General features: G+C 40.4%; 2 protein-coding genes across 2 annotated transcripts; both read left to right on the forward strand.

The window, feature by feature from the left end:
* Positions 1-33: 33 nt before the first annotated feature.
* Positions 34-6,282, forward strand: slc25a43 (solute carrier family 25 member 43). The gene is made up of 5 exons (XM_056382654.1): positions 34-644; positions 2,399-2,640; positions 2,883-3,055; positions 4,820-4,954; positions 5,501-6,282. Exons 1-5 carry the CDS (start codon positions 373-375, stop codon positions 5,711-5,713), a joined length of 1,035 nt encoding a protein of 344 aa, XP_056238629.1. The 5' UTR covers positions 34-372; the 3' UTR covers positions 5,714-6,282.
* Positions 6,283-7,716: 1,434 nt separating this feature from the next.
* slc25a5 (solute carrier family 25 member 5) lies at positions 7,717-10,026 on the forward strand. The gene is made up of 4 exons (XM_056383720.1): positions 7,717-7,923; positions 8,778-9,264; positions 9,342-9,482; positions 9,614-10,026. Exons 1-4 carry the CDS (start codon positions 7,813-7,815, stop codon positions 9,769-9,771), a joined length of 897 nt encoding a protein of 298 aa, XP_056239695.1. The 5' UTR covers positions 7,717-7,812; the 3' UTR covers positions 9,772-10,026.
* The last annotated feature ends 3,316 nt before the right edge of the window (positions 10,027-13,342 follow it).

The raw sequence follows: 13,342 nt of genomic DNA on the forward strand, positions 1-13,342 counted from the left end.
ATGGGAGTATTTTTATATTGTAGCATGTCTACTTTTACTGAAAGAAAAGCTTTCATCAATGTTTATAAATCTGAAGACACGACTGGGCAAAGGACAGTGCACTGGACTGTGTCACAGAAGATTTGAAGGTTTCTCAAAGAGCGTCCTCTAGTGTTGCTGGGACGTCCCCTTCAGCTCAGCTCACCCCCGGCACTGCTCCATGTGACGTGGTTTGTCACATAACACCGCTGGCGAGGACAGGAGAAGGATACCGCTTCGCTTTCTATATTTAGATGTCTAATCTGTGTAAACAAACAAACCTTTCCTGTCCCTCGAAGAAATTTGAAAATAATCGCAGGAAAGCGCAGATCTCCGGCTGAAGGCTGAACAGTGATGGCCTCAGTTCAAAAGGACAACAGACTCACCGGTTCTCAAAGCTTTATGTGCGTCGGTTTCGCCGGGTTTTTCAGTAAAACTGTCACGTCGCCTCTGGAGGTGGTAAAAATTAAAAGTCAGGTGGGCACCTTTCACTGTAAGAGGGGTTTCTGTCAAAGTTTCCTTCTCATCTACCAGAATGAGGGACTTCGAGGATTTTGGAAAGGAAATCTCGCCTCTTGTCTCCGGTTGTTCCCCTACACCGCGGTTCATCTCACAACGTACAAAAAGTGAGTCAAGCTGAATCTAAATTTGGTATAAATTGTTCTTGTCTCATGTTGTATCTGCTTAATAACATGTCGTGTGGCTCGTATTTATGTTAAATTAGCTTGTTAGCCAGCTTGGTCAGCTGACTTAGCAAGTTTGTGTTGGTGTAAAGGAGTCGATAACACATGTGACATTCAGTAACTGAAAGTATGTACACACACGACAACTGTTTATTGTTCATCGCGATAAAATAACAGAAATGGTTAATTTAAATAGTTTGTTTATTTTCATTCGTGCTGCCAAATGTATACTTCCTGTTTTACCGTACGAGGCGCACCTCATCATTTCAGCCAATCACAAGGCTGGATTTGCTCAGTCGATTTTTAAGAATGAAAGGATTCATCGTGCCCTGGGTTTTGTCTCACAGGTAGTCTGTGTTGAATGTTGTTGTCTACCACCAACTATTGCTCCAGCTAACTGGAGCAGGAATAATTAAGGGATTAATCAATCATTTAATTGAAAAAAATCAATTGATAATTAGAAAAAGTAATAGTTGTAGGTGTAGGTGCAGCCCTGCAGCTAATCATTATTTTCATTACCATATGAACTGACTGTCATTTACTATGACTTATACGATTAAGAAAAGCCGCAGTAATGGAATTTAGCGTTAGTTGCAGGTCGCACATATGTCCATACATGAATTAGTTATGGTTGATTACTGGAGTATGACAGAACTGGGAAAGAGGACTGTTGTACTCGTCATGAGCGGAAGTGCTACCTGCGAGGCTGAACTCAGGGCTCACGACTACTCATGTTTTCTGTTGGGTTACTACAGGATAAAACAAACCGCAGAGCCGACAGCATGGCTGATAAGTAAACGTGCAGGGCAATGAAGAGCCGCAGCCATGACAACAGTAATGCAGCCTGGAGTCATAAATACAGTATTTCCTGTCTGTGGACTGTAGTGAAGCTGTCACAGTCAGTACCCTCTCATGCTTCAGGACACGTTTGCATGTAAACACCACCCAACCCTGACTGGGCAAACCCCTGTCCTGTGCTGTACATGGTGCTCCAGGAAAGGAATCCCCTTCCTGCATGCCTTTGTCACACACGTTATTCATTTCCTATTTTGAGAAGTATACTGTTTCATGAATCATGGCCTTTAAAGTACATCATAGTAACAGTAAAGGTGAATCAAACGGACCTGTTTTCAGTCTAATAATAGTGTTTATTTATACATATAAAGCAATAAACCCCAAAAGAGAAAAGATGGGCATGATTCAAGAAACGTTGATAAACAAGGTTCTTATTATAAAATACACTGAACTAGTGTTGCAACTAACATTTTTTTCGGTTTTAAACTAAATATTAATATTTTAATTAATTTTTTTCGCAAATAATATTAATTCTGACCGAGGGCTGCAACTACCAGTTATTTTCATTATCAATTATCTAACAATTATTTTCTCAATTAATCATTTTGTCAATAAAGTGTCAGAAAATAGTGAGGAATTTCATTAGAATGTCTATTTTTAATCTGTCATCAGATTTGCTGATGATAAATTTTCATCATTCAATTGGACTAATTGATTCCTACATGAAACCAATAGATGAACCTGCAGAGAGGGGTTCTCATTTCAAGACAGTCAGGTGCACAGTGGGGTTAGAGACCATAGATTTAAACTTACACCAATGCTAAATGAGAAAAGCATTGACTGTCTGATAAGTGCATACCCTTCTTCTAAGTGTTATTAATTTTGTCCTCCTCTGTGTGCAGGATAGTCCACCTTCATATGGATGAGCTGGGCTTCATCTCTCAGTGGAGGGCCATATTTGCTGGTGGACTGGCTGGCATTGCTGCTGCTCTGACCACGTACCCACTGGAGGTGGTGGAGACCAGGCTCATCGCTCAGAACTGCAGACAGCCCACGTACATCGGCGTAGTTCACACTCTCTCAAAGATCTACAGGAGTGAAGGGCTTCTAGCTCTCTATAGGGGCTTCTCCCTCACTGTCTTAGGTGTGCATGCATATTCATACAAAGTCATTCATATTCTATGGGCAGTAAACCTGAATGCTTTTAGCTCTGCACTCAGTGCAATTGGCAATCATGTAGTTGTAGTGATCTAGTGACCAAAATATTTAATATCCACCCCTTATTAAAGGCATTTCTGTTCATCCTTAGAATTTACCTCATTTTCTGTACACATTCATGCATGATATGTTTTTCTGCAATTTACACTACATTTCCTTTGTCATCAGGTGCATTTCCCTTCTCTGTGGGATGCTATGCAGTCTACATGAACTTGGACAAGCTCTGGCAGGAGCCTCCATTTCGCTTCACTCCCCTCCAGAACTTCATTAGTGGCTGTCTTGCAGCAGGAGTGTCTCAAACCCTCTCGTACCCTTTTGAAACAGTAAAAAGGAAGATGCAGGTTAGTCACCAGAACACTTTTGCATGTGACCTTTGGTTTTCAGGAGAAGTGAAACAGACCCATTAAAAGAAAACAAAAATAGACAAATACAAGTGACAAGTGTCAGTATTTAAAATAGGACATCATCAAAATGTGATAGAGTTGCGTCCCGAGGTAGTCAACTAATATTCATTAGACTCTTAATTAACTTATTTGGCAATTAGTTGTTGTTTTTTTGAAAAATTAAAACAAAAAATATTCATTGGCAAGTTCTCTCTTCTTGACTGCAGTCAACTGCACAGACATAGTGCTGGAAATAATTTGATAGATATTTCAATCAAATCAACTAGTTCTCCTCAAACTTGTCTATTAGAACTCATTATGAATTATTTTTCATTATTCTTAGATGCAATAATTAAGTAACAACTAACCTCAACAAGGCTGCAGTGTAGCGTGTCATGTGTATTGGTTGTATTACCACCGTTAGTCCATAAGGGGGCAGTGGGGGTTTGTAAATGCAGGCTGGCCTGACTTGGTCACTCAACATTTCTGAACATGGAAAGTTGTCATTCTTAAATCAGGACAGTATTAGTAGGAGGTTTTTCAACTTTCCCTTCAAAATGAGTCAGTTTGTGGAACGTTAATGTCAGGACATTTTCTGAATGTGTTTTAAAACACCACAGTGATTTGAAAACATGTCTGTCTGCACCATGTTCCCTCTAAGTCAAGTCTGAGATGCCTTCGCCATGTTAGAAAGGACACATGGGGAACAATGGCGCTGCAAAGGACAGAATACTACATCCGGTTTTATCAGCCTATTATTAGCTACCACAAGGTTCAACAGCAGCTGGGAATGTGAATGTGTCCTGGGTCTGCAGAAGCTATAGATAAGTTCTCTAAAGATAGCCAGTAACTATCAGACAGCGGGCAAGTTGTGTGTGTCTAGTTTATCAAACCATCACAAGCATGTCACCTTACAATAAAGAATAATGTTACTGAATCATTTAATTTTAGGGATTCAGCTCTTGTCTTGTCTCCTTAAAAGCCCAGAGTCAAACATTAAAAGTCAGTGAGAGAATAGATGATAAGAAGACAGCTGAAGATGTTTGCTGAAGCTTAGGGTAATGATTTGAGCTGAGTATTGTTTAACTCATCAGCTAGTTTGATGTTTCCCCTACAAATTAAACTGTTTGAACAGTTTAATACAATCATGGTTGCATGTTCCCTTTGGGAACCTTGAAACTTTTAAAGATGCATTCCCCTGTCACATGACAGTCAGCCTGTAGAGTTGTCAGTGTGGTTAACAACCAAGCACAGGACACAGTGTGACTGCGGCAGACAGGAAGAGTCTTGTGAACTTTTGTACACTTTAATATACGAAGATAACACATGCACAGTTTTTCACTGAAGTTTTAACAGCACTTATCGGCTGTTATTTTTTCGTTTTATCCTTTTCTTGTCCTTGCACACTGTTTGCTTTATTATCTTAACAGATTAAGATATTTTAAATTTATCCAGTTGGTTCTGGTCGGTTGCTACTAAAAGTTGAAATGATAAGTTGATTAAATCAGCAGATGCTCTCCCCACAGAAAGACAGGCACACACCAGGTGACAGGTATCTGATCACGGACTCTACAGTAAACAGTGACAGGAAGGTCACTTCTCATTTACTGCACTGCTTTAAAGTCATGCTTCACCTGACCTTTCTCTTTATTACTTTATAGATACATTGTGACACTTTTCTGATTTATTGCTTTTCATTTTCACTTTCATTCCTTCTCTCAGGCGCAGAGTGCCCGTCTCCCCCATTTTGGTGGAGTTGACGTCCATTTCAGTGGGATGATTGACTGTTTCATACAGGTTGTCAGAAACAAAGGCATCCTCTCATTGTGGACAGGCCTCACTGCCAACACAATAAAGGTACAGTTTCACTTCTATATTAGTAATAATTTTTCATTACCCTCCATCAATTATATGATCAAACTACCGGTCGACTTTATCCTGTGATACATACAGCTAATAGGAACTGAAATAACTGCACACGCTTATGAACATGAGTGTCTTTATGACGTATGAAGGATTGTAGCCTCTACAAAAGGGTAAGTGAGGACGGGGGTGGGGCATGGAAAGCAATGTTCAGTGTGTAAGTCACAGCAGAAATGTCACGAGCAAGGTGAGCAAGTCTGTCTCCCGAACGGCATGCTCCACTCTCCTATTTCAGCAGCAATGTCATGATAGCTGTGAGTTGTTTTACAAATGGAAAGCCTTGTCAGGAGCAGTTTTATTTACTTTTTAATTTTTTCAACCAAAATATCAATCAGAATACAGAAAAAAATCTTGTATAAACATTAAAGGTTTTATTAATGCCTACACCAGACCACAGCCTTCTCTATGGTCAGAGTGTTTAATCACATGATTGAGGTCACTGATCTCTATCTCACAACTTCTCTCGTCACTTCTTCGCAGATTGTGCCCTGCTTCGGCCTTCTTTTTACCTGCTTTGAGATGTGTAAGCAAGTTTGCCTTTACCGCAACGGGTACATCATCTCGCCTCTGAGCTACAAGCTCGCGCCGGGGGTCGACCAGAGCCTCGGGCCGTACGAGCTGCAAGAGGTGAAGCGCTACTTGAAAAACAGGAACTTTGGCTCAGGGGAGTCGTCTTTTGGAAACCGTTGGTGAAACTTCACATGAGAAGATATGTTGTGAGAACTACTGACTGCTGACCACACTTGACCATCAAGGCTTTTGTCTGTAATAATTACATAACATTGTGTTTCAGGTTTCATCTTCATAAAAGCAAATAACATGCATTTACGTTACAGTATGTCCTGTCGGCAACGGTCTACCTCTTTCAGAACATTGTTATCCGTCATTTTATCTGGCAGTATTATTTGTCAATGAATTATTCACTTACCCACTATGTTTTTAACTTAATATTATGTGCCTTGTGAGTTAATTATTTATTTTAGGGCTTATTTCAGTTATGGTCCCATCAACTTCAAATAGTGCCATAGTTTATTCACATAGGTTACAAATGCTCCTCTACTCTGTAAATTAATATTTGAGCATTATGACCATATGCTATGTTGTATAATAGGGCAGCTTGTGTGATAGATTATATTTTTACTGTACAATGAATGATAAATTTTGATACGTGTTTGTAGTTTATGGACAATCATGTACAAGTGCTAACATGGATTGTGACAGAAGAAATGTGCTTAGAACATTAAAATTTTTCACTGACACAGTTTTCATTCTTATGTTTTTTTTATATTCATGAAAGGCCTGATTATATAGATTACACATTAATGACAAAGTTATACCTAAACTCCAGACAGATAAAACTACCTGCTCATTGCTGCGTTTCACTTTCCACTGTCAAGGTTCAGCGTGACGAGTGTTATTTATCTATTTTTGTCTTTTACTTAGGTGAACTTTGCCCTGTAGTAAAAATACTAATGGTGTAACCTGTTTTCAGGGGTGGAGAGTAACTAACCACATTTACTGAAGCACTGTACTTAAGGACAGACTTCGTTGTTCCCTAGAGGAAACTCACAGGCTACCCAGCAGTTTATAAGTAATAAAATTACCCCACATTTATCAGCTGTAACGTTAAAGTCATGACACATTAATATCAATAATCATAATCCTAATGAAATAATACACATTATTCTGAAATGGGCCTTTCTGCATAATGAATACTGTTACTTTTGGAACTTTAAGTATATTTTGATGCTAATACTTTTACTTAAGTCAGATGAATGAATGTAGGAGTTTTACTCGTAACTTGAGTATTTCTACACCATGGTATTAATATTTCTACTTGCATAACAAAACTGAAAATATCTTCCACAACAGCTTGTTTCAAATAAACATTTTTATGCTAACTGACAATTAATGATAACAGGCAACAGGCCCTCTGGTAAGATTTAGATCTGACTTTGTATTTAGTTAATAAGGTTGGATCAGTCTTCTTCTTATTGTTTAGAAAATATAAACATACAGGCAAATAGGAGGATCAGCAAAGCAGTGTAGTGTCAGTATCACAGTTACAAAAATAATTAAATAATTACAGTTAAAGCAGTGAAAATTAGTAATAATGAGAAAAGTTAGAGGAACATATATAGGAGGTAAAATTCAGCAGTTTTATGGATTTCATATCTTTAAGTAGTTTAATAGAAGTGAGTGAGGTGTCTATTTGAGATAGAAAGCAAAGATCATCCCAAAATTTCAAAGGCTTGATCAGTCAGCTGATTGAATCACGTACTCCTGCTGCTCCATACTGTGGGAAACTGAGTGACAGCTACAAGACATTAACAGATGGGATGACCTTTCCCCGCCATAGCCTGTAGGCCTCAACTGCCTCAAACTGACCTCTGACACGACCTTGAGCCAATAAATCTGCCCTGAAACTTAATTTGACCGCATAATTTTATCTCTTGAGTTCTGCCGAGGTGTGACTGAATCTGAATATCTAAACAACTTTGAGGGAGATAGTTCAACTTTTCTTCTTGTTGAACAGATTTAAGGGGCTGGTCCTGCTTTGACTAACTTGAGCGATGAGGGAGAGAGCACCAAATCTGAATCAAAGGGCACCCATTAGCTCCGCCCACTGCCCCCCGGCATCTGACCAATGAGAAATGGGAGTCGAAGTTCACGTTTTTTCTCGCGTTCAGCCTTCTTAAATCCCCTCACTTCTAGATTGGATTCGGCCATTTCAACTCTACCGGCAAACCCCACCAACGGAGTAACTGGACGGCGGCTGATAACATCCGAAGATGAGTGAAACAGCTATTTCCTTCGCCAAGGACTTCTTGGCTGGTGGTATTGCCGCTGCCATCTCCAAAACAGCTGTAGCCCCCATCGAAAGAGTCAAACTTCTCCTCCAGGTGAGTGTTCATATAAAACACAGTTTCTAGCACCTGGCATCTAATGACACTTTAATCAACTGCAGCTGTTAATTAGAGGCTGCCTGCTTGTGTCTGCAACGCAAAACTGGTGTTGTCAGCTTGCAGCATTGTCTTGCAGAAGTTTCTAGTCATTTCTATTGCATGCAGGGCGAGTTTAACAAGATGTCCCGGCGAGGGAACTAATGTAAAGATGCTGCGTTGTTAAAAGTAGGAGCTTGCGTCTAAAAATAGTAAGTCAGAGCAGCTCTGGTGGAGTTTGGTGCAGACACACATATGAGGAATGAGGCGTATCAGACCTGTTACGTAATACGCCGGCCAGCAGGCTGCAGTGCTCCCAAGCAATAATACAGTCTTTTCCAAGAGGCAGACACCACCATCGACTGTGTCTATGGTGTTCAGTGGTGCTCATCTTCACTGGCAGGTATTAAGTTTGGCTTGTCAACAAACAGCCAAGGTCACAGCAAGGGTTGCGCCATGGGTGTCTGCTGCTGCAGTGGGCCTGGGCTCAGCAGCAGCACCAGCACCAGCAGGAGGAGGAGGAGGAGGAGGAGGAGGAGGAGGAGGAGGTGGGGCTGTGAATTGTTGAATGGATGCCGAATCAAAAGTTGTACTCTGGCACATGGCTGCAAATGTGTCTGTCAGATAGACACATGAGAACCATGGGAATTTGCCCTCACCGATTTATACTAGTTGTAAGGTTGACAGGTGAAAGGTAAATGCACATTGATGTTTGTAACAATGCTGAAATAGGTTTTTGTCAAACTTGATCTGCTCTCCACTGCCTTAATCATTTTTGTCTCTAATGCTCTGCAGTATCTCTGGTTTGTTTACAGGTACAACATGCCAGCAAACAGATTTCAGTTGACAAGCAGTACAAGGGCATCATGGACTGCGTCGTCCGTATCCCCAAAGAGCAGGGCTTCCTCTCATTTTGGAGAGGGAATCTGGCCAACGTCATCCGCTACTTCCCCACTCAGGCCCTCAACTTTGCTTTCAAGGACAAGTACAAGAAGATTTTCCTTGACGGCGTGGACAAGCGTAAACAGTTCTGGAGATACTTCGCAGGTAACTTGGCGTCTGGTGGTGCTGCCGGAGCCACGTCTCTCTGTTTCGTCTACCCCCTTGACTTCGCCAGAACACGTCTGGCCGCTGATGTCGGTAAAGGCGGACAAGAGCGCGAGTTCAAAGGCCTGGGTGACTGCCTGGTGAAGATCTCCAAGTCCGATGGCATCAAGGGTCTGTACCAGGGCTTCAGTGTTTCAGTACAAGGCATTATCATCTACAGAGCTGCTTACTTTGGCGTCTACGACACTGCAAAGGGTAAGTTTTCATCATCAAACATCGCAAAGCTTTTGTGACTTTTTAGATAATCTTACTGATTGACACTTCTCTTACAGGCATGCTTCCAGACCCCAAGAACACACACATTGTTGTCAGCTGGATGATTGCTCAGTCTGTGACTGCAGTCGCTGGTCTCGTGTCCTACCCCTTCGACACTGTCCGTCGTCGTATGATGATGCAGTCTGGACGCAAAGGAGGTAATAAACACAACATTTGAAAGTATAACTTTGATTTTGCAACTCTGTCACTAGAATAAAGGTGTGATGTTTTTTTTTTGTTTTTTTTTTTTAATTGTAATTTATTTATTTATTTATTTATTTTTCCTCAGCTGACATCATGTACAGCGGCACCCTGGACTGCTGGAGGAAGATCGCACGTGATGAGGGCAGCAAGGCCTTCTTCAAGGGAGCCTGGTCTAATGTGCTCAGAGGCATGGGCGGCGCCTTTGTGCTTGTCTTATATGATGAGCTTAAGAAAGTCATCTAAGTTGTTTTGTATGTCCACTGTTCATGTTGTGAAGTTTAACTGTAACATATCTTGTACATTTGGAAGGACTTAAATGCAGCACTATATTTATAGGGACCAACTAGTATTTTCTACTAGTTGTACCGGGGGAATCATTTATGCACTCTTCTCTTGGCCCATGCTTTTTTTCTTTTGTTCTGCCCCTCACCAGAATGTCATTCCCTCAACACAGGAACCTTGCAGAAAAAGAGAAATAAAGGCAACCTACTGAGCGAATCTCCTGCCTTGGTTTTGAAATGTAATGCCATGTGTGAAGGGTAACACTACAGACGGAGTGTTGACTGAGTGTCCTAGCAGCTCACGTCCTCAGTCGTGTTGCTTCAGGAAAGCATTTGGCAGCCTCTTGTGCGATATGTAAGCTTAGAGCTGCAGGTTGTATTTGGATGCAAACCAGAATCAGCTGAGAAAGTAAACTTGCTGACAACATTTCAACCAAGACACGCTCGCAGAAAAGTGATATGCAAAAAGTCAGGAGCTGTACTAGTCTACATATTTACATATTGATATTTCAGCACAATATTTGCACAACTCTCCTGTAAAGAAACAACTGGGATCACCTGTAGCGAGGTGGATTATTCCAGTCTTCTAAATATACTTTTATCTCCTGCCAAGCCTCCTGACTCTAACTGGTGTGATTGATAACTTTAACCTTGAGCTGTTTGACCATTTACCAGTATAACACACCTGTTCCACTTATTTACTATCATGTTCAAGTGAGCTGTAGATCTGTTAAAGTGTGTAAAAACATAATTCCATATTCTGACAGTTCATGACGGCAAAGAAGCAAAAGAAAGTGTTACGTTGACAGGTTCATATTTAGGTTTTAGGCCCTTTTTAAATGTGTATTTTAAGAGCTGTCATAAATTGAATTCCTCCTGACATTTGATCTTACCGGCTGTAAAGGAGGACGTGTTTGTAGCCGACACAGGACAGGACATGGTGTACTTCTCGGGCCTCTTAAACCACGGTGTGTACCAACCTCTCTGAAATATCCAATTGTAATCTTTGTCCTCATGCTAACTGTCCACATGTGGGACAGTTGTAGTAAATGTTTAAGTTGTGTCAGAACAACTCGCCGCACGAAGTAGATTCTGTTTGACGTGGTAAGTGTCTACATTAGTGTCCATTTAAACTCTATGGGACTCATAACGCTGATATTTCAGCAATATACTGTCACTTTGTATTATGAACTGCACGCCGGTCACAGGGCCACTTGGCAGCTTTAATCAGTTTTCAGCCATTTTCATTGACCAATTAAAGAGCTGCCGCCCCCCTGGGACCCTTATCTCTCCATTTCAGGATATGAAAAAAAAATAAGACAAGTGTTTCAATTAAGAGGCTGTTGGACATATGTGGTCTGAAATTCTCATTAGCAATGACTTGGAAAATTTTCTCTGTAACCCAGGTTACAGACTAATGATTGTACAGTGAAGTTCTCTGTTAAAAGCTCCAGGCTTTCTAACATCACAGAAATCCTCCATGAGTATTCAGTCACTGCAGCTGTAATTACTCTCATTGAAAATGAGACCACATAATTGGAGTCTGAGAATAAGTTATATTAGGGTTTAAAATATCAGTCCAGCTTTGAACCATTATGATGCTCTCAAAGTTCATCAGAAGTTTAATTCTGTCACTGGAGATGTTTCTCTGTAGTTTTTTTTTTCCCCCACTTTTGGATCATATGAAATACCCTCAAACCAAATCATTAATGTGTCAGTGCTGGTACAAATTTAGCTGTGTGTTGCTAAATGTATTTAGAATTCCAGCTACTGCTCTTCCATTTATTTTAATAAGAGCAAAATGCCAGAAAAAATGAATCATCTACAGATAAAGTGCATGTCTGAAGCTGTAATATTGTAGTGAGATTAATGTGGTCATTGTGAACTTAAAGAACACACTGTTTGGTAAGTGGCATGTAGAAACAATCACTATGCCTTGGACACTTAACCCAGACTGATCTTTAATGTAGGACATAGCCTCATTTTAGCAACACTATCAGATTACATGATTTACTCAGCTGGACACAGTCTAATCTTCCTCTCAGTGATTCAGAAAGTCTCGGACGTAACCCCTGACCCAGGGAAATCGGTTTTAATGGTGTTTTGACCACTCCACCCCCAAAAGCCCCCCTCAACAGGTAGCACATAGTTAATCCTTCATTTAGCGGGCCTCTCCACAGCTGCCCCATTACAATGTTAACAGGGATTAGTGAATCAGAAGCAACAGGGATCACAGCCATTTACACACTGTCTGTCTGTGTGGCTGTAGATACGCTGTGCCTACTTGAGGTCACATGATCAAGAAGTCAGACAAGTGCAGTCGACACGTTCTCAGTGTCAAACTGCATTTACTTTGCCTGTAGGAAGCCATGATTCTAAATGTATGCTTGACTTCAATGATATTTCTCAGTATTTACAGATAACAGCTTATTGAAACCTGAATTTTATGCAGTTCAAGTGTCTGTATGATCTTTCTTCACTAGTTTGAAATGTATAAATAAGTCTGCTCAAGTTTCCACATGGAAAATTATGGATAACTGCAGACCAAAACAAAAAGTCTGATGCACACTGACTGAAAAGGACAGATTGAGGTCAGGGAAAGTGTAATTTCTCATGGTGTAAAGCATTCAAGTTATTTTTAGTAAACGTTTCAGTGCTTCTGCTGTGCAAGTGTTTCCCCAACATTAAATTTCAAGTAGAAACACCTGCTGTCGCTCTGTTGTGTTTGAGGCTGAGGTGCTGCGGCCCAGTGATGGAGGAAGAACTTAGATCCTTTAATAAGTAAAAGTTGCACCACCACACTGTAAAAATACTCAGTAACAAGTAAAAGTCCTGTATTGAAAATATCACTTAGAAGTACATCAGTATTAGTAAAATGTACTTTCAGTCAATATTAAAGTCTAATACTATGTACGTAGCACTTCACCCGTTTAGTAGTTTACTCGTTTAGTTGGCTGTGGTGGCGCTGGTCTCAATTTAATTTTATACACTGCTGGGTAAAACAATACATCATAATTTATAGGCTCATATGTTTCATATGTGCGCCAGTGTTCTCTTGTATGATTGTGCTTTTGTGTCAAAGCACTTTGTAAACCCTTGTTTTTAAAGGTGCTATATAAATAAAGGAATTATTATTAATTATTATTATCATATGTAAAATGTCAAATGTGTCATTTGTCGAGTAACTATAACTGTTAAAATAATGTGGTCAAGTAAAACATGTACATGTGCTTAGTTACATCCCACCGCAGCTGTGGGCTACTCTTTAAAGGCACTTGATAGTCAGTGTGAGTACCCACATGCAGGTCCAGGATCACTGAAGCTAGCCTTCACACTGGGTGACTAAAAGCCTTCTGTCAGACAGGCTGTTGCGTAACTTCAGCTGTTAGACTGAATTACGTCATGGCTCCATCAGGTCGTGACCTCAGGGCTTTGGGGAAAAACACATGATTAGATCTGCTATCTATTACTCTGTCTATACATTAATAAACTCTTAAAATGTTCTTCTATATATATACTACCACATTATAGTG

Source organism: Seriola aureovittata, chromosome 8 (genome assembly GCF_021018895.1).
Source record: "Seriola aureovittata isolate HTS-2021-v1 ecotype China chromosome 8, ASM2101889v1, whole genome shotgun sequence".
In the NCBI taxonomy this organism is placed as follows: domain Eukaryota; kingdom Metazoa; phylum Chordata; class Actinopteri; order Carangiformes; family Carangidae; genus Seriola; species Seriola aureovittata.

What these genes read in the sequence shown, in the direction of transcription:
- slc25a43 (XM_056382654.1), top strand. Translation starts at nt 373, where the DNA reads ATGGCCTCAGTTCAAAAGGACAACAGACTCACCGGTTCTCAAAGCTTT. An exon ending in CATCTCACAACGTACAAAAA is followed by an intron (nt 645 to 2,398) that starts GTGAGTCAAGCT and finishes CTCTGTGTGCAG; the next exon opens with GATAGTCCACCTTCATATGG. An exon ending in CAGTAAAAAGGAAGATGCAG is followed by an intron (nt 3,056 to 4,819) that starts GTTAGTCACCAG and finishes TCCTTCTCTCAG; the next exon opens with GCGCAGAGTGCCCGTCTCCC.
- slc25a5 (XM_056383720.1), top strand. Translation starts at nt 7,813, where the DNA reads ATGAGTGAAACAGCTATTTCCTTCGCCAAGGACTTCTTGGCTGGTGGT. An exon ending in CGTCTACGACACTGCAAAGG is followed by an intron (nt 9,265 to 9,341) that starts GTAAGTTTTCAT and finishes CTTCTCTTACAG; the next exon opens with GCATGCTTCCAGACCCCAAG. An exon ending in GCAGTCTGGACGCAAAGGAG is followed by an intron (nt 9,483 to 9,613) that starts GTAATAAACACA and finishes ATTTTTCCTCAG; the next exon opens with CTGACATCATGTACAGCGGC.